Below are 21615 nucleotides of genomic sequence, written 5' to 3'. Positions count from 1 at the left end.
TCATTGAGAAAGGTTTGCGAGGTGGGATCTCCATGGCAACCAAACGATACGCTAAAGCAAATAATCAATACGTGAATGGCTACGACCCTAGCAAACCAACCAATCACATTCTCTATCTCGACGCAAATAACCTGTACGGATGGGCCATGAGTCAGTATCTACCAACAGGGGGATTCAAATGGGTATCATCCGATTTCGATATTATGAGCATCGCGCCGGATTCGAACAAAGGTTATATCCTCGAGGTTGACTTGGAGTATCCCAAAGCATTACACGAATCACACAACAGCTATCCGCTAGCTCCCGAACGTATGAGGGTTAACCCAGACTGGATGTCTGAATACCAACATAACTTGTTAGATAGGCGGGTGACGGGCGTTGAAAAACTCGTGCCTAACTTAATGAATAAGACCAAATACATAGTTCACTATCGCAACCTGCAGCTGTACCTGTCGTTGGGTATGAAACTGACCAAAATACACAGGGTGCTCGTGTTCAACCAGAGCCCCTGGATGGAGCCTTACATCAGAATGAACACGGACCTCCGAAAGCTGGCCACCAGTGACTTTTTGAGAAAACTTGTATAAGCTCATGAACAACTCGGTATTCGGTAAGACGATGGAGAACCTGAGGAAACGCGTGGGACGTGAAGCTGGTTCGGTCGAATGAGGAGGAAAAACTCAGGAAGCTGATCGCTAACCCTGCATTCAACCGTAGTAAGATATTCGATAACGACCTGGCTGCCATACACATGAAGAAAAGTCACATAATATTAAACCGGCCTGTTTACGTTGGGATGAGCATCCTCGATTTATCCAAACACCTGATGTATGACTTTTATTACAACGAGCTGAAGAAACAGTACGATGACAGGTGTGAAGTGCTGTACACTGACACGGATTCCCTGCTGATGGAGATTCGAACCGAGGACGTGTACGAGGACATGAAAAAACACCTCGATTTGTACGACACCAGCGACTATCCCAAGGACCATGCCATACACAGCACGGTGAATAAAAAGGTCCTAGGTAAGATGAAGGACGAGTGTGCTGGCACGCCCATAGTCGAGTACATAGGATTGAGGCCTAAGATGTACTCCATACTGAAGGTCGACAATGGTGAGATCCGGAAAGCTAAGGGTGTTAAGAAGTACGTGGTGAAACAACACATCAAACACGCCAGATTCAAGGAAGCTCTGTTCAAGACCCGTACCTTTAAACATAAAATGAACACACTTAGAAGTGATGGGCATAGGATATACGGGTTGACTATAAATAAAACATCATTATCCCCTATGGATACCAAACGTTGGATAGCCATTGATGGGATAAACACGTACGCGTACGGGCATGAGAAAATTGAACCAAGAACATAGGTATAAATAAATAGTGACATGTCACGGAACCAGAAAAAGTTTGAGGCTATTTACTACAGTCCGCGTGGATATTGGAAAGGAGCTAGCGCTGTAGATAAGCTATCTAAAATAACTCGAGTATCCCCGGAGGAGGTCAAAACATGGCTTGAAAAAACAAGCACTTTGGCAGATATATTTACCACCACCACGCTATGTGCCTAGAAGGAAGTTTGGTATTAATATAACTAATAACGTTCACCAAGCAGACCTACTGTTCCTACCTCACGACAGGGTGAGACGTAAAACCTACAAGTATGCCCTGACTATCGTGGATGTAGCCAGCCGGTATAAGGAAGCTGAACCATTGACCACGAAAGATTCTGCCCAGGTAGCTCAAGAGGATTCGAACGTATATACAAACGCAGTCCGCTGACGTGGCCAACAGAGCTCCAAGTTGACCCTGGTCGGAGTTCATGGGTGTTGTGTCACAGTTGCTGACTAAGCACGATAGTACGAGTGAGGCGTGGCACGGTTGGAGCCCATCGCAGTCAAGCTATAGTAGAGAGAGATTTAATAGGACTTTGGCTGAGCGTTTATTCGGGTATCAGTACGCGAGAGAAATGAGCAACCCGGAAACCGAACGACTGAATGGGTCGCGCGGCTCCCTAAGGTGGTGTCGGCAATCAACCATGAAATCACACACGACTCACTGGTAAGAAACCGGCAGACGCTATCAAATTAAAATCAGTGATGGCTCAGAACCGGCTGCTCCATTGCGTGGGAAGGAGAAACAGATACCAGATAGATCCCTAGTGAGGTATCTATACCAGCCCGGGGGAACACGAAGGGGATACTCGAAACGAGCTACTGATCCTATATGGTCAGTCAAAACTTACAACATAGATAAAGTGGACATCAAAGCCGACGAACCTAACTTGTACTACTTGATGGATGGGCCAGGGAGAGGGTTTGTAAGAGAAGAATTATTGATCGTACCGTATGGTACAGTATTACCTCCCGTCAACACGACATAGAGGTAAGATACCGGTGGAGTTCGTATCCCACCGTTTCGTGTGATAGAGACACACCCCTTGGGGAATACATTTCTTTGGGAATTGGGACATTTTGCTTGAAAAGTCTTATTTTATGAAATAAAGCTCTGTAGTAGATGGTAATGGAAGGGTCCAACTAAGGCTTTATCTATTAAATGAAGCTTTAGATTACCCTGATCCAGGATGCAAATCGCTGTTATTGGTTTGTATTACAAGGGGTAAGCTCAGTAGTTGGAACGGTGAAACAAATGCACGTGCGGTACGTGATAAGCGTTAACTTAATTAGACCAACCCTTCTCGGTGTTTCATTTAATGTGCATATCCCCTGGTAATACAATCCATGTATGAATCTATGATCTTTTGAAACAATTTTTATCCTAAGTTGAATAAAATTCTGAGACATAAATGTTCAATTGGCAAGATAAAATTATGAGGACTCGCAATCTTAATTTCACTTTATTCGACACCGACACACAGAACACCAGGCATCAGTGTACAAACTTGACCGAAGATCAATTAGTTGCGGTCACATCAGCAAGAAACAAGACAACGCCATCATGCCGGAAGCCACTGAAATCCTGTCTACAAACAATGTTCAACCACTGGTGTCAACGGAACCTACTAAAGCCACAGCCATCAGAAGATTACAATTCAGCGTAAGTTAACTACTGGCTCCCCTTATTAGGAATGAGCTTGCTTGGTGAAAGGGCTGTTACGAACAGCCTTCGAGGTAGTCTGAGATATATAAGGTAAGGTGACTAATACTGAATGACAAAGCATTTTATTTATTGACAGTAATCACCATTAACTCCGACATTCAAAGCAGTAACAACGATGAACAAGCAATACGGACAATCTGTTACATAGTTTACAACGTGCGTGGCGTGGGTTGTATTTGGTGAAACCTGTCGTGTAGTTTTTATTTATGAAATAAACAGTAATGAAATGAATTTTTCATTGGATCTACATCCAAAAAGGGATAATCAGGAAATATATATTCATTATAATATCATCTATGCCACATAAAGTAGATGTCATTTGAGGACATTGTTTTATGTTGCACTTGTCATTTTTTCGCTGCTGGCTAAGCGTGGCACGTCACAGGGTTTAGCCAGAGAAGGATATTTATATCTCTGCAATATCCAGCAATGGTAGAGTCAGTCACAACGGAAGATAAATCTGGGTTAACCAGCAGCAAAAAGACAAAGAAGAGGCTTCTTTTGGTAGTGATTGCTGCGTCAAACTTCTGCGTCCTGTGCTGTGTCTCGCTCATTGCACCGTTCTACGCAATAGAGGTATATCCACAAAATATAGTAAATGTTTACGTTTGATGTAAAACGATTGCCGATGGTACTGCTGTTATGTCAACTGTTTTAAATGCTGATACGTTTCACTATTCAATCGGAATAACTTCGGAATCATAATAACAAAATGTGAATTTACAGATAATACTTGGACATTAGAATGCTTCTTACTTCATGAAGGTGATTTGAACATAAGAAAAGATTGTAACTGGACGTCTCTGACGAACTGACCGTGATACAAACACGTTAAATTATGTTCCTTTACATTTCCCAGGCTGCCAAAAAGGGCGTGGGTGAAACCGTCATCGGGGTCATCTATGGCTGCTCTGAATTTGTCATTTTTCTGACATCGCCCATTATTGGATACCTGGTAAGTTATATATTACACAGCGTTATGCACGTATAAGACAAAATATATATTATGGATGTCAACTTCTTCTTTGTTGTATACACAACGTTTCAGGACTTTTCCTTGCCCCTTCGTCAGGAAAAGCCCTGAAACGTTGTGTATACAATAAACAGGAAGTTGACATCCATAATATTTTGTCTTATACGTGAATACCAACTTCTATATGCCTCTCAAGAACCTCAAAGCTATGCACAATACTCTAAATTTATGTAATATTTCTATATTCGGAAATCGTCATATGAACGAAATATTCTCAAGCACGACGTTAAACCCAATTTCACCTATATTCGGAAACATAATCATCGTTCGTTTGTACTGCTATTTTGATGACGGCATCTGTTGAATGACCATTTTCATTGTTTTCTTCAGCTGTCCAAGTTCAGTCCACGCTCCTTCTATATTGTTGGACTCTGGATGTTTGGCATTTGTGAAGTACTGTTCGGGTAAATTTGGTACTAGAATATGTTGAGTGTTGTTTCCATTTAATCATTGTTGATTGTCATACGGTTTATCACGAGATCAGTGGAAACCTTCCATAACGGGAAAACCTTCATATCTCACGTTGAGATTCAAAATTAAATAGATCCTCTTGCTGGTAGTAAGACAGATGAGGTGTTCACTTGGAATCAATAAACAAATACCATGCAGTCATGTCATGTTACTGCAGGAAAGACAGGCTACTATACCGGAGGTAGACCGTAGTCACCAGAAGTGGACATATGTTGGAACTATTCAATAAGAAGTACGTATTAAAATGGAATGGAACAAAAATTCGTTAATTCAGTATATTTACGTTAACCCATGTAACATTTTGCAGATGGATGAACCGGCTTCCTGCAGGTCCCTTGTTTGTTGTTCCTTGTCTAGTTCTTAGAACAGTAGAAGCCTTGGGAACGGCAGCAGTTCTGACATCGAGTTTTGCGATTGTTGGACACACGTTTCCCGAAACCGTCGTTTCCGTATATGTAAGCTGCTGTTTTGATGCACTTGTGTCTATATGTCATTTTTAATTTCGCTGTTGAAGGCATGATGGGGTTATTTGCGCGTATATCGCATTGGTAATCGGTTCACTCCTAAAGCGGTACCTAAATGCTATAAAGCAGCAATTATAAACCAGCATACCAAAACATCTCACCACTGTAAGCAGGCATATGATTTCTATGAAAGATGTTGGTTTGTGAACACTGAGAATGTCTGTGTCAAGAGCATTTTTCACTATTCTTCATATTGTTGTCTGGAGTCTTATATTGTTATGAGAGTGGGTTTTTTTTGTAATGTGTAATATCATTGATTAAGTGATAGTTATTATGGGTCACAATGTTTAAAGTTTTGAGTGTGGGCTGTGGCTCGCATCTCGCATCATGTATGTTCAATGGCAATATTATTGTTAGCGTACGCCTTTTTGATAGCGCTTCAGAGTTGCCTCCTTTGGCAATCTTATTTACGACTTTGATCATGTCGTGTGTTCGGCGGATTTCGCGAAAGTTCTGAGTGGATAATGATACAGCCCAGCTTTGCTAGAATGCTCGAGAACTGTGTAAGAGCTATATAAAGGCTGGTTGTTGTGTTGTGCAACACGGAATAACATCAAACCTTTCATATGACTGAAATTATACACATCTGTCTGCCACCGTTAATCAACATCGTCAAGACTTAACGTGCCTGCCTATTCGTCTACTGTCATTGTAAACAACTTTCAATCAGTATATCTGCTCACACTGTAAATGTCAAGACTGTGGTGAGTTAATATTTTATATTTGTGACCCAATATTATAGATTTGTGACTCAATTGCATTGTACTAGATATCTGATTTGTCATTCATTCTAGCTAGCTCATTGTTTGTTCAATATATTATTGAATATTTTAGACTTGTCTGTGTTTTATTTTGCTGGTTCAAAGGGGACTCTTAAACCTTTTGTCGCGACAATTTATTAACCGTACAAATATTGAATTACTAAAGGATGATATTATGATTACTAATCAAAAGGTGTATTTTTCTGCAATACGTTTGATAGGGGAGTGTCAGCATAAGATTTAAAAGAATCTTTTTACTGACATGCTGATGGAAATTATCACATAACCCAAAATGCATTGCCGTGAATAAACTTGTATAATACAAATAAAACTGTGTGTTACTGATATTCTGTGTAGGAGGATAATTCGTGTTTGCATGATTGTATAGGCATTCTTTTGCGGTTGTATCTTATCATAGCGATTAAGACAATGGGATAATGCGAGAAATACCATTAGATTTTTCCTTTGTTCGTGAATATATACTAATTTTATACTCTGAACAAAGTTCTACCCTAATCTCCTCAGGGCATACTGGAGACGGTGGTTAGCCTCGGGTTTATGGCTGGACCAGCAATTGGAGGAGGACTCTATCAGGTATTAGTTTGGACATTTTATATAAAGCGGCAAACCCTTTCTATGAATAATATTACATATGACGGCAAAGTCTTAGTAATGCGCAACGTGCTTTCATCTTACAGTTAGGAGGGTATGGACTTCCCTTCTGGGCCCTTGGTACATGTACAGTTTTCTTTGGATGTGTCTCCTATGCTCTTCTCCCTACTCTGGACCGTACGTAACACAAATATATTGTGCAATGCATGAAATCAAGAAATATTTCACCCCAAGTGTAATATTCAGGTTCAATGTCCACGAAACAACGCAGTACAATTAGTTAACATACACAAGAAACATATATGAACCATTTAAAAATCTGTAAGATTCTCTTATTATTTTTCAGTAATTATAACATAACACGTCACAATTTAAATCTGGACTCACAAAAGTCCAGAAACTCTCTGTACTGTGGGCACTTTCTGACAAGGGATTTGACCAAATTAAACATGCAGTTGTTATGAATATATGCAAAGGATGAAAAAATGAAAAAAACTTTCAATTTAAACTCGCTCGCCCATGGGCGAACAGTGGCCCATGGGCGAGAATGTTTAATTTCGCTCAGACTTCATGTTTTGGAGGTTGTAAATGAATGAGTGTATGTTTAAAAGCATCATAACACAAATTTCAACTCATTTGGACTTAATTCGACTAACTAAGAGTGATATTAAAAAATCTCGCCCATGGGCGAAAAATATGTTGGCCCATGAGCGAGAATATTTACTTTTACTCAAAATACATGTTTTTCCATGTTTTGGAGGTTGTAAATGAATGAGTGTATACTTATGTATATCATGACACAAAATTCAATTCATTTTGACTTTATTCAGCTAATTTAGAGCGATATAAAAAAATCTCGTTCATGGGCGAAAAATATGTTCGCCCATGGGTGAGAATATTTACTTTTACTCAAAATACATGTTTTTCCATGTTTTGGAGGTAGCAAATAAATGAGTTCATACCTATGAGTATCTTGAAACAAAATTCAACTCGTTTTGACTTAATTCAGCTAATTTAGAGCGATATTAAAAAATCTCGCCCATGGGCGAAACATTTGTTGGCCCATGAGCGAGAATATTTACTTTTACTCAAAATACATGTTTTTCCATGTTTTGAACGTTGTAAATGAATGAGTGTATACTTATGAGTATCATGAAACAAAATTTAACTCATTTTGACTTAATTCAGCTAATTTAGAGCGATATAAAAAAATCTCGTTCATGGGCGAAAAATATGTTCGCCCATGGGTGAGAATATTTACTTTTACTCAAAATACATGTTTTTCCATGTTTTGGAGGTTGTAAATGAATGAGTGTATACTTATGAGTATCATAACACAAATTTCAACTCATTTGGACTTAATTCGACTAACTAAGAGTGATATTAAAAAATCTCGCCCATGGGCGAAAAATATGTTGGCCCATGAGCGAGGATATTTACTTTTACTCAAAATACATGTTTTTCCATGTTTTGAACGTTGTAAATGAATGAGTGTATACTTATGAGTATCATGAAACAAAATTTAACTCATTTTGACTTAATTCAGCTAATTTAGAGCGATATTAAAAAATCTCGCCCATGGGCGAAACATATGTTTGCCCATGAGCGAGGATATTTACTTTTACTCAAAATACATGTTTTTCCATGTTTTGAACGTTGTAAATGAATGAAAGTATGTTCATAAGTATCATGACACAAATTTCAATTCATTTTGACTTAATTCGGCTAATTTAGAGTGGTACTGAAAAAACTCGCCCATGAGCGAGAAACATTTTGGCCCATGGGAGCGAATATTTACTTTTACTCAAAATACATTTTTTCCAGGTTTTGGAGGTTGTAAATGAATGAGTGTATGTTTATAAATATCATGACAAAAATTATATCGTTATGACTTATTAGGACTTATTTAGAGCGTTATTTAAACAATCTCGCCCATGGGCGAAACGACATTTGGCCCATGGGCGAGAATCTTTACATTTGCTCAAAATACATGTTGTTTTCGTGTTTTGAAGGTAGCAAATGAATGAAAGTACGTTTTTAAGTATCATGATACAATCTTTTGACTTAATTCGGATAATTTAGAGCTCTATAACAGATATATCGGCCATGGGCTAAAATATTTCCTTTTACTCAAAACTCAGTAATAACTGTCAGTCGACAATGGGCGAAACAGTTTGACCCACTGGCAAGCTAACTTAATTTAACAATTAATTTGTTTTGGTTTGCGAAAAACAACACTTGACAAAATTATTTCTACTATTCATGAAAACAGAATGCGAATTGCTTCATTTTATCTGTGAAACCCGTGAAGGTGCGGGTTAAAATTGGCCTCCAGTAACCCATGCTTATCGTAAGAGGCGACTAACGGGATCGGGTGGTCAGGCTCGCTGACTTGGTTGACACATGTCATCGGTTCCCAATTGCGCAGATCGATGCTCATGCTGTTGATCACTTGATTGTCTGGTCCAGACTCGATTATTTACAGACCGCCGACTTGGTGGACACATGTCATCGGTTCCCAATTGCGCAGAACCCGTGAAGATCCGGGTTAGAATTGATCTTCAGTAACCCATGCTTGTCGTAAGAGGCGACTAACGGGATCGGGAGGTCAGGCTCGCTGACTTGGTTGACACATGTCATCGGTTCCCAATTGCGCAGATCGATGCTCATGCTGTTGATCACTTGATTGTCTTGTCCAGACTCGATTATTTACAGACCGCCGCCATATAGCTGGAATATTGCTGAGTGTGGCGTAAAACTAAACTCACTCGCTCACTCACTCCAAACTGTGAAAAAGGAACACCTCCAGCTACCAACAATGTCAACAAGAACATAATGGAGTCACTGCATCAATACATCTTCAAGACTAAACGAATTGATAAATTATTCTAGACCAATATCTGTACACAAATAATGAAATGTAACTGCAAGTTCAAGGTTTCTAAGCACGTACAATGCACATTTATCCTACCTCATGTAAGAATGTCCATCTCTGATTGATTCACGTGACCTTGAACAAATTACCATGTATGCGGGTGCACGGCCGTACACTGCTTGGGTGGTGTAGTACAAAATTATCAGGCAGTCTATATAGTATGACCAGAAATTATTGAGAATTTTAGGAATATGTTTAATTGGATTTCTAGTATAAACAACCTTGATCAGCTATCAAGAGCTTGGTTTCATTCAAGAGGGACAACTCCGTTAATCCTTTTCATTAGTTTGTGAAGAGTTATCCCCTTTTGTTTAATTGCTAGCAGACGACCTTTTAGTGATCCTCAGTACGGATGATTTAGAAAAGAGGAAGTTGATTTTAGAGTATTTTAACAAGGACATCAGATCAGCTAAAGTGATTTCAAGTAGAGCAGGCATCCCTTTGTCCACTGTTAATCGTGTTTTGAAAAATATTGCAAATGGATATGGAAAATTGACTGTCGGTGACAGGAGGTGGCTTGGTATTCTTGTTTCTAAAAACAAACGAAGGGGTTTAGAAAACTTAAGGCTGGATATGATTGATAGAGGAACTGTGGCTGTCTGTAAGGAGACAATTAGAACTGAGCTGCATGCAATGGGTTGGCTGAAAAGTCGAGGAATTCCATCACCGATCATGAAACCTGAACAAAAGGAGCGAAGGTTGAACTGGTGCTTACAGCATATAAATTTGAACTGGGACAATGTGATTTTCTCAGATGAAAGTTCTGTGTGGCTGTTTCCTAATACACTGAAATTCTGGACCAAACAAACTGAAAAAGCTTTGTATCAGCGCCCAAAGTACAGTCCGAAATTTAACGTGTGGGATATCTGTGTTAGGGGCAACGCCCCTCTGTGTATTTGAAGGGAATATGAACAGTGCGCGGTACACATAGATTACTTCCATCTGCTCACGTGTTCTATGGACATTTTGGGATTTTCCAGCAGGACAACGACCCCAAACATCGTTCAAAGCATTCACAGGCCTGGTTTCGGACCCAAAATATGACATTATTAGATTGGCTAAGCTATAGCCCTGACCTAAATCCAATAGAAAATGTTTGGGGACTTATGAAGGAAAGTGCCAATAAGAAAAATCTGACAAATATTGCTGAAATGAAAGAAGTGGTGGTCCGATATTACTTCTTTGATCAGTAGTATGCCCCGCTGCATTGAAGCCTGCATTGCTGCCCATGGTGACTTGACAAAATACTAACAGTTCACCTGTCTTTAAATCTGGAGTTATGTTCTGCTAATATTCACATTTAATACGTGAGTAATGAGTGAAAAAAAAAAAAAATTACAATCTTTCAATTCTCAATAATTTCTGGTTGTACTGTATCATTTATACCTGGTGCTGGTCGGTTGTCAGACAGACAGACAGACAGATAGACAGATTTTATTGACGCAAGCCACATGGGCCTCTGGCCATACATACAATACAATATAGATAATATTTATGCTGGATGGTGAGGATGACATTATTAATAAATTAAAAGTTGTTTCTTACACGGAATGCGTCATACACATATCTACCTAGAGAGCGTTGAGTATTATTTTTTGATGATAATTATTGTATACATTTATAAACTGAATAGTGTTTACAATAATATTTCTTTTAATGAATAGATCTAGGTGGGTGTACGATGGACACTTGAGTAAAAAGTGAAATTCGTCTTCTATGTGACAGTTAGTACAAATTCTTTCATCCCGTGGGATTTTATTTCTACCATGTCTACCAGTTTCAATTAATAATGTATGATGATAATCTTAATTTACATAATGCAGACCTGTGGTTACAATTTAAAACATTAACTAAATACATTTCAAAGCCAAATTTTACCTTAAATTGTTTCAATAACATATAAGTAGTACATGCATCCACGGCAGTCAGTGAACCGTGAAGCAGTGGTTCAAATCGACTAGTCAGTACCATGTTAGTGAAATATATGACTGAATTTCAGCTTGTTTTGATGCTATATTTACATGAAGAGAGATTTAAGATATTTTTACCTAAGGTTATGTATTTATATGGTTTTATAAAAAAATCTTGCTATGATGTATATTTTGACCCTCTAGATAACAGTGTCTCATAAGCCTGTTAAGGCTGGATGTATTTAAAACATTATGTGTTTATTTTATATGTGTTTTATATCTTGTTTACGTACTTTGGCCACTTTAATAAACTATGTCTGTCTGTGTGTCTTTAAACATTCGTTAAGATAAATTCTGTGTACTATTGTGATGCGGGGTATACGGGGATTTTTGCTTCCCGTTTTATCCACCTAGCCGAGTGAGTGAGTGAGTGAGTTTAGTTTTACGTCGCTTTTAGCAATATTCCAGCAACATCACGGCGGGGGGACACCAGAAATGGGCTTCACACATTGTACCCTTGTGGGGATTCGAACCCGGGTCTTCGGCTTGTCCACCTAGCCGAAGGCGTCAGTGACAGTTTGCTACGACATATGATAGGAATTAATTTGACGGTTTTGTGTATCCAGTTCTTGTGTATTCTGTTATATTATATATGTACTGGTGAGGTATTAACAAAAGCAATTATTTGCTTGTTTACCAAACCAGATTCTCTGAGAATATAAATATGTTTAAACCATATGTTCAAAATTGAAATACTTTATGAACATGCACACAATAGCTAAATTAAAAGGCACATCTTGCCAAACAAGGTTTTCAAGAGCATATACACATAAATGTCAATGTCTTTTACAGACTATTATATGCACGTCTTGAGAAAGGTCAAAGTTCCTACTCCTATCTCAGTGAACAGGGTTGTTCAATCACACATATATACATGTACACACCAATTTTGCATGACAAATAAGTTAATGCACAAAAGAGAATTTAACAAAAGGTTGAAATTCAAGATTATTCATGTTCATATCTTGGTATATAAGGTTTTGCAATGCATCACCAATGTAAACAACAATATATTTACACCCTAATTTCACATAACAAAGGAAGTTTATACACATAACAAAAGTCTTGGTCCTGATAGAGTGAGTAACCCCAAACAGAATTCCAATTGGTCAGCTCGACACCTTATAAAACAATCAATTTGAGATTTCCTTAGAATGTGCGATATTTGTCTGTGCGTTATGCGCAGTCAGTAGTTTTCAACAAAACACCCTCACGAGCACCTGTATATCTCACACCTAGCCCAGTGTGATCAATGGATTGTATATATGGAAAGCAAACTACACTTGAAAGTCGTGGCTGTTTAAGTCCAATACACAAGACCAACACAGGAGCTTTGCGGAAATTAAATAACTTATTTATCCTAGGCGAATTTGTCAAACTTCCGTCAACTTTTTTTCAAGTAAAATATTTGCTCTTAAAATGTATTAATGTTCATTTTAAGATTGTTTGTAAACACTTTAATTGATGTATCATTTAGTCATCTTGTTGTACATTTTATATTTTCAATACAACTGATAGCTCATGACAGGTAATTAATGGCAGATGGTCGGATTGGGATGTGCTGATAGTTATAACCCGGGAAAGCCACTTTTAAGAAAACAAGAGTTGAAAATGGTGTGGCTCAACCGGAAATGGGTATGGTTGAGTGATCGTGTGAATGTGGGTCTCTCGGCAATGCATTATTAGCTAATCCATGTTACCGTAAAAAATGCAGATTTTTTTAATATCGCTCTAAATTAGCCGAATTAAGTCAAAATGAGTTGATATTTTGTGGCATGATACTTATAAACACACACTCATTCATTTACAACCTTTTAAACTTGGAAATCATGTATTTTGAGTAAAACTAAATATTCTCGCCCATGGGCGAGATTTTTTAATAATGTTTAATATTTTTTCAATTTTTAATCCTTAGCATATATTCATAACAACTGCATGTTTAATTTTGTCGAATCCCTTGTCAGAAAGTGTCCACAGTGCCGAGAGTTTCTGGACTTTTGTGAATCCAGATTTAAATTGTGACGTGTTACATAAAACATACTACCATTAAAAATAAACATCTTTCGTTTAGCGCTGTGTAATGTAACTTTTATTCTTCTATATTTCTCTCACATAAAGCGTTAGACATGTAGCCTCACGATGTGTGCACCTATGTGTATCAATTACAAATGATTATATTTGCTCAAAGTGAGCGAGTAAAGTAACCTACTTACTAAACCATACTTCTATCCATGTGGTACTGTCAGATGATTGTGTTGATCCCATACCTACACTCATGTGCCATATCAAAGTTCACAAAATGGCCGCTATGATTCTTGCCAGTAGTAGCTGGTTCTTTTAAATGAAAGTTTATTTCATCTTAGCAATAGTTATGGGGTATGAAATTTTATGGGGTACAAATTTGACTTAACACCTGTTCGATTTTGTAAATAAACAAAAGGGGAATAACTCTCAAGTGCTTAGTATGACGTCTGTTCAAAGTGTCATGGCACCTAGAGGGAAAGATCTTACTGCCTATCAGAAAAGGCTCATATTAAGTTTGAAGTCAGAAGGCAAGAGCGGAAGTGTAATAGGTAAAATAACTGGAATTAATAGGTTTACTGTCTGTAAATTTCTGAAGAGGTTTTCTCAAGGAAAAGAAGAAGTGGCAGGAGAAGAAAATCAGCTGACAGAGATACTAGGGTTTTATTGAAGATTGTTAAGTGTACAGGAGGAAGTCTCTTCAGGATATATCTTCACTTTGGAACCAGACATCTCAAGTAAGGCTATCCAAGAGGACAATACAAAGGTGTCTTCATGAAAATGGTTTTCATAGAAGAGTTATGAAGAAGAAAATTACCATAACCTGTCAAAACAGGTTCAAGAGAAGAGCCTTTGCCAGAACACATTTGAGATGGAATGTAAATAGAGATTGGTCTAGGGTAATATTTTCAGAGAATCCCGTTGTTGTAGGAAAAGATCAGAAAGTTTGTGTTTGGAGGACTAATGAAGAAAAGTGGAAACCCCGGTGCCTTGGTGTGTATAGGGATAAAAATGCCCCACGTCTCCGTGTGATGTTCTGGGGGTGTATTTGTTTTGAAGGTGTTGGAACGCTTGTCGATGTAGATGGTCATATCAACTCTACAAAGTATATAGATATACTGGACAGCAACCTTTGGCCAGTAATAGCCAGCATATCGGGGCTATATATTTCCAGAGAACATTTGTCCTGTCCATGTGTCTAGACAGACAATTCAATGGAAACGTGACAATGACATTCACTCAATGAATTGGCCTCCTCAGTCCCCAGACTGTAATATCACTGAAACTGTATGGAGAACTCTGAAAGTCAGGCTACAAAGACAGTTACATGAAGAAGGAAGCAGGATCTGATAGATCACGTTCAATGTATCTGGACATCACTTACTCCAGAGTACATAAAATCACTGTATTCTACTCTACCTAGGCGAATGAGGGCTGTACTTGCAGTAAATGGCTGTATTACTACATATTGAAAATATCGGGTAAGTGGCTTCAGGCACTATTGTGAAATCAAACTTTATTTACATACCATCACAGTAAGCGAAAATGACATGGCGGCCATTTTGGGAACTTCAATAGGCACATGAGTGTACATCTTACAAGAGCAGCACAATTTCAAACTTTGAACTGTTCCCCATTTGACTCGAACATTAACTTATACTTCCATGTATTTGCAGACGTTGAGTCGACGAAGAACTCAAGTTTACCGCTTCTACGTTCCCCGGAAGTTTGGTTTGGTATATGCAGTATATTTGTTGCTCTCTTTGCCACTGTTATCATGCACCCCGTGTATGCGGAGCATCTTGGGCAGGTAAACGTTGTTTGTTTTGTTTTGTTTCTTTTCTGTTGTTTGTTTAACGCCGCACTCAGCAATATTCTAGCTATCTGGCGGCGGTAAACTTAACACAGATAAAATACATATACGTTTAAAACATATTATACTTCGTTGTGAGTTATCGTAATATTTTCCTCGATGTTATAAAGCATTTTTATGTGGGACAGATAATACTTTTCAACACAGATAAAAGTATACTGATGTTCATATTAAAGCATTCTTGGAGGTCCGCTGTTGAAATTAAATCAGTTTACTTAACAAATTACTACTCATTTGTTTTCAGTTCAACCTGACCCAAAGTGAGATTGGCTTTGCTTTTGCAGCATGCCCGGCTGCCTTTTCAGTCTCGTCAATGACCTGTGGATACCTTCTGGAAAACTGTGTGCGTACATTAAGAAGATAGCACTGTACATATTTAGTGAGTGAGCGAGTTATTATTTAACGTCACATCGGCAATATTTCAGCCATATCGTGACGAGAACACTTGACACTGAAATAGAATATATAGAGAGATTATAAAACCTGCCGACAAAGGACAGTAAAGCACTGTACATTTATAGTCAGATACAAATTCGTTAAAATAACACGAGGAACAGCTAAGCTTTTACCTCTGAGGCCCATCCTATTTATCGACCATGACCTTTATCAAACAGAAAAACACGTAATGTGATATTGTGTAATACCTTCAAACATTGGATCAACCATTAGATTTTAAAAGAAGCTTTAGTTCCCAAGCTTACTCACTTCTGGTAACTGAAGCAGCCCACTCCCTACCAGATATCATACCAGCGATAAAAGGTGAGGTGAGGTGAAATTGGGTTTTACGTCGTGCTTGAGAATATTTCACTCATATGACGACATGCATGCGTGTATATGTGTATGTGCGGCTGCTTGTACTAGTCCAGACTTAAGCTGGTTTTATAGTGCTAGCCCACTAATATACCATGCCGCAGTGAAGCATGAATACCCCACTCAGACACATTATACTGACTCCGAGCCGACCAGTCCTTGTTGTACCCATTAATGCCGAGCGTCAGGCAGGGACCAACAAGTACCATATTTTAACGTCTTTTGGTATGACGCGGTCGGGGATCGAACCCGCGACCTTCCGCTCTCCGGGCGGACGCTGTAACCACTACACCACAGAGGCGGTCTCCAGCGATAAAAAGACCATATATGCGCAACATTATGTGTCAGTACATATTGGTAACTTAAGCCTATATTTGTTATAGCTACTTTGTTTATAATTCAAGGTCTTATAGGTCATTTTTCGATGATGTCATATTGGCCTCAATTGAGTTACATGAAATCGTCAGGTACTACTCAGAAAGACAGTACATCAGAAAGACCGTTGTGTGCTTGTTATCGGGCATCTGACCTTAACATAGCTAAACAAATATATATATTATAAACTGTAAAAATGTGTTTGAATTGTATGCTCGTGGCAATATTATTATTTCAGGACGAGTGTTTTAAAAGTTGTGTTGAGCTTGTTCAAGATAAAGATTCCTCATTTGCGCTACCATTCGGGTACGCCATACTGGTTGAAAAGTGAGTGAATGATTTAATGCTTAACGTCACATCGGCAATATTTCAGACGTATCGTGGCGAGAATTAAGGTTTTGACTTAAAACTAGCATGTTATCATACAAATATATCTCTATGGTCGTAGAGGCCCATTGGGGGAGGTTAGAGTCGTCGACTTGGATCAACAAAATTCAGTGTCAGGTGATGCCAAGGACCGCTGCTCTCATATTTTATCACCCATTTGTCTGGCAGAGACTTGAACACGTGGCATAGCAGGATCAGTGCTGACAGCGGCGTAAAAGTACATTCCGTCACTGCATTACCTCGACATTGTACCCGTGAAGATCCGGGTTAGACTTTGTCTTCAGCAAACCATGCTCGGCGACTATCGGGATCGGGTGGACAGACTCGCTGACTTGGTTGACACATGTCACTGTATCCCAGTTGTGTAGATAGATGTTCATGCTGTTGATCACTGGATTGTCTGGTCCAGACTCGATTATTTACAGGCCGCTGCCATGTAGCCGAAATATTGCTGAGTGCGGTGTTAAACAACAAACCACCCAAAAACCTCGACATTGCGACATGGGTTCCTGTTCCCAGTGTACTAGACTTAACACTGGACACAATACAATATGTACGTACCGTCTATGAACAGTCATACAATTTTCAGTCCTTAACGGGGCATATTAAAAAAATGGTAAACGTTTAAGATCTTACTAGTTTACAGTTGTATATATATATATTCAGGGACTAAGGGTTAGTTGCTTGAACATTTCCAAATCAATTAATATTACAAATGTCAGAAATGCACTAACAAGAAGACATATAGTTGTGTCTCATAATTGATGATTGGTTCATCACAACCGATCAATCATCGAAAATAATTGGTTATCGTCATTTATCAAATTTTCCTGTTTATGTTTGTTAATGCACAAGAAATTAAAAAACACATAATTCTTTCGAGTTTTTGCAAATTGCACAAAATGCATTTGCAAATTTTACATTTTTGGATGACTAGTATGCTAGGAACCTAAAGCTCCTGGAGTCTTTAAGATAAATTCAATCCTGACTTGGAACGAGCTGGTTGTGCTAATGAAATGTGACAGACAAAACCAACCTTGTGAAAAATATTGTTAAAGCAAAATACATGTTCCAAAATTGTTTGTGTTCGATTATGAGAAAACATGATCGATTGCTTGGTCGTTTAGTTCGCGACCAATCTTGTAATTATTTCAATTAATCGAACCACCACTAGTTTACAGTGTGTGCTGTAACTGGAATATTTTCACCTCATTTAAATGTATTCAACATCTTGAGTGTACTTGTACGTAAATTAAATTGTCATAACCCCTATTTTCGAATATTTTAACTGCAGAATAATGTATGTTATTCCCCTTTCAGGCACCAGCCGTTCCGGTGTTGGTTGCTGGCATGATTTGTGGAGCAATTATATATTTGTTTCTTGGACCAGCTCCCTTCATATGTGTATCAAGGTAGTTTACTTGAATATACTGGTATGATGACCAAAGCAGGATTCACTTGCAATAGCATCCCTATCGCCACCACAACCTGGAGCCTAGGTTGACGCATGGAAGTTAGATCACCTGAGAATGCTTTGTGCAAGTGGACAATTAAAATTGACATCAATGACATTTGAACAGCCCTGTCTTAAGATAAGCCCCCCCTCCCCCCCTTAGGAGAAGCTGGAACAACTCCTGTAGTACCACATGAAGAATATTTAATCCCCGAGAACAATTTATGGACGTATCGATCGGTTGGAGTCAATGTAGTTTCCACGTTAGTAGCCTGCACCAATTTTGGTTTACCCCTTACACGAAACAAGTTTGGTGAGAATGAAGAAATCGTCAGTAAAATGAAGGTCGACCTCACTGTGGAGATCCTTCGGACAAAATTTTCATTTTCACTAAAATGCGCCTTTCTGCAAATATCCTCGCCTTCATTTGCATTATTACTTGAATATTTGGCAGGTCAAAGATATTCCACCTGGTGCGCAACATATCGTTATTCAGAAAATATTAATAGTGCAGTGTAGTGAGTAGTGATTGAAGTGGATGATTTTCTAAAAGTGATAAAGAATTATGTGGCTCAATAACATCTTTTCTACTTGAACAGCACATTGTGGTTAAGTGTACTGACTGTAGGGCTCGTTGGATTGTGCACGGCTCCAATCGTTGTCAGCTCGATCAAATACATCTTCGCACAAGCAAGGTGAGACACAGCAATACCAGATAAATGAACATCATGATTTTGTTTGATGGTTTCTTGAATCATTGTGTTATGATGTTATACAAAACCTGAACATAAGAAAAATTGCTCCTTTCTTTATGTAAATTTTTTTGGAACAACTTTCCTGTTTTAGACGCCTAGGATACAGTGAAAGCAATGCTACTTTCGGCATGATTTCGGGCACAATTCACGCCGCTAACTATCTAGGGTACGTATAGTATATTTTTCTGGGATAATCAAGAATGATCTGAATTACGATTGCATCCAAATGGGATAATACGATCTTGACACATGTAACTGAGAAAGTGTAATCCCAAATATTGCATTTGACCACTTTCTAAATGACATTGTGTATTCATAGATCTTGACACAGATTGTCAGTACGAATATGCATGTAGTACACTTGTCGAGTCATGAAACACCGTGTGATGCTTCCACCATCCTTGTGGCAATATTAAAGCTTCATTACAGCAAGGGAGTGAGTGAGTGAATTTAGTTTTACGCCGCAATCAGCAATATTCCAGCACGAACATCGATCTACGCAATTGGGATAGGATGACATGTGTCAACCCAGTCAGCGAGCCTGGCCACCCAAGCCCGTTTGTCGCCCGATCCCACTAGTCGCCTCTGACGACAAGCATGGGTTACTAAAGATCAATTCTAACCCGGACCTTCACGGGTCTCATTACAGCATGGGATGCTAACAATGGGGTTCAACAAAACAACTATTTAGGAATTCATCTCTGGCTGTTTGCATCGTAGCCTCTGATGTAACATACGCACATATTCAGATCCTTTTCCCGTATTTTTGAATGTTGACAGAAATACGATAAGTGTTTTAGGTGCAATCCCTAGTTACATATTTGTGACAAATCGTTTCTCCTTTTCAGAACGTTTACTGGTCCTCTAGTCGGCGGTGTCCTCACAGAACACTTCGGGTTCGCTTGGGCAATGACATCTTGCATTCCTGTACTCATGCTTCCGGTGAGGATGTCGACATGAACGTCGGCATATTGTTTTATTTAAGCTGAACCATTTAATAGTTTTAGAAACTAAGGACAAAGGTTATTTTAAAAATAACAAAACAAATAAGCGAGTCAGAAATGTTTATGTTATTAATAAACTTTGAAAGCAGCTTTTGACGACAGATTTGCCCTTTAATGGTATACCTGTCTCACTCGTTGTTTCAGTTACTCTTGTTTGGACCATTGCTGTTGTTCAGGTGGAGGAATCTGTCCACTCAACCACCTCAATATAACAAGAATTACACAATATTGGAAGGTCAAAACACAGCGAACGGTGACATCCGATGATAACGTTATGCCCACAGTCCATATCTAACCGTAATACCCGCAGTGCATATCTAGTTATAATGCCCACAGTCCATATCTAGCCGTAATACCCGCAGTGCATTTCTAGCCGTAATACCCGCAGTGCATATCTAACCATAATGCCCACAGTCCATATCTATCTGTAATACCCGCAGTGCATATCTAGCCGTAATACCCGCAGTGCATATCTAGCCGTAATACCCACCGTCCATATCTAACCGTAATACCCGCAGTGCATATCAAGCTATAATGTCCACAGTCCATATCTAGCCGTAATGCCCACAGTCCATATCTTTCAAACTCAAATTGATTTCTTGCTATTTGCTCAGTCATTTCCATGCATCTATTTCCATGACAACCCAAATTACTCTTGGGGTAAATCTTGCTCCCGTCGAACTGCGAGAGGTCAAGAGTGTCGGCAACAACATCTGGCAGGACCTCAACAGGAGCGTCATCATCAGGCACGGCATGTAGTGTGAACATCAGCAGGCACACCGAGAGCGGCGTCTGGCATAATATCAGCAGCATAGTTGGTGTCAATAAATCTCTCTAGGTCTTCGTTCACGGCTTGTGATATGCAGAGGAGACCAGCCCACAGCGCGGGTTTTTTTTCAGAGCTTGGTAAGAAGACATCTTAATGGTGTCATGATACGTATTCAAGGACCATTGGACAAAGCGAGAGCCAAGGCTCCTCCTTCTGCTTATTGTCACACATCCAGGCCATCAGTCGTTCCAGTCGCCGCTACTCCACCCCGGCGCTGTGGATGTCGGGGACATGCTTTCGCTAACACAAGATCTGGCCACAGAGATCAGAGTTCGTGTATGATCCGAGCAGTGAACTCTTCCGTTGATTGGAGACTCTGAGGTGCTCCAATGTCCAGAAATGTGGGTACAGGTTCATGAGCGACTACAGCTGTGTCTTTGTCTTGTGATATTCGTGATAATGTGGAATGAATCGTAGCTGCCATCCTTCGACTTGAGCGCTCTCATTTAAATCCCTTGCAGATAGAGGTTTCACAACCACTCCTGAAGCTGTCTCCTTCCTACTACGTTTCTCGACACATATCCCTGACACACATACCGACTGATATAAGATGATGCCAGGCTTTGATATCAAAACAATATTCTATATCTCACTGTCCAGTGTATTCTGTATCTCACTGTCCAGTGTATGCAAAGGGGCAAGTTGTACTGCACATTGCACGCACTGGGCAAACGTA

General features: G+C 39.1%; 1 protein-coding gene across 1 annotated transcript; it reads left to right on the top strand.

Moving 5' to 3' along the window:
- Window positions 1-3529: 3529 nt before the first annotated feature.
- Window positions 3530-20494, top strand: LOC124291376 (MFS-type transporter SLC18B1-like). The gene is made up of 13 exons (XM_046728363.1): window positions 3530-3701; window positions 3985-4080; window positions 4489-4562; window positions 4937-5084; window positions 6440-6508; window positions 6613-6703; window positions 15130-15263; window positions 15571-15669; window positions 18219-18310; window positions 18951-19046; window positions 19198-19272; window positions 19955-20048; window positions 20255-20494. Exons 1-13 carry the CDS (start codon window positions 3555-3557, stop codon window positions 20375-20377), a joined length of 1338 nt encoding a protein of 445 aa, XP_046584319.1. The 5' UTR covers window positions 3530-3554; the 3' UTR covers window positions 20378-20494.
- Window positions 20495-21615: the final 1121 nt, after the last annotated feature.

This window comes from Haliotis rubra, unplaced genomic scaffold, assembly GCF_003918875.1.
Source record: "Haliotis rubra isolate DU_JTF1 unplaced genomic scaffold, ASM391887v1 Scf49, whole genome shotgun sequence".
NCBI lineage: Eukaryota > Metazoa > Mollusca > Gastropoda > Lepetellida > Haliotidae > Haliotis > Haliotis rubra.
Note: the sequence above shows the minus strand (reverse complement) of the source record. Positions and strands in the feature narration are given on the sequence as shown.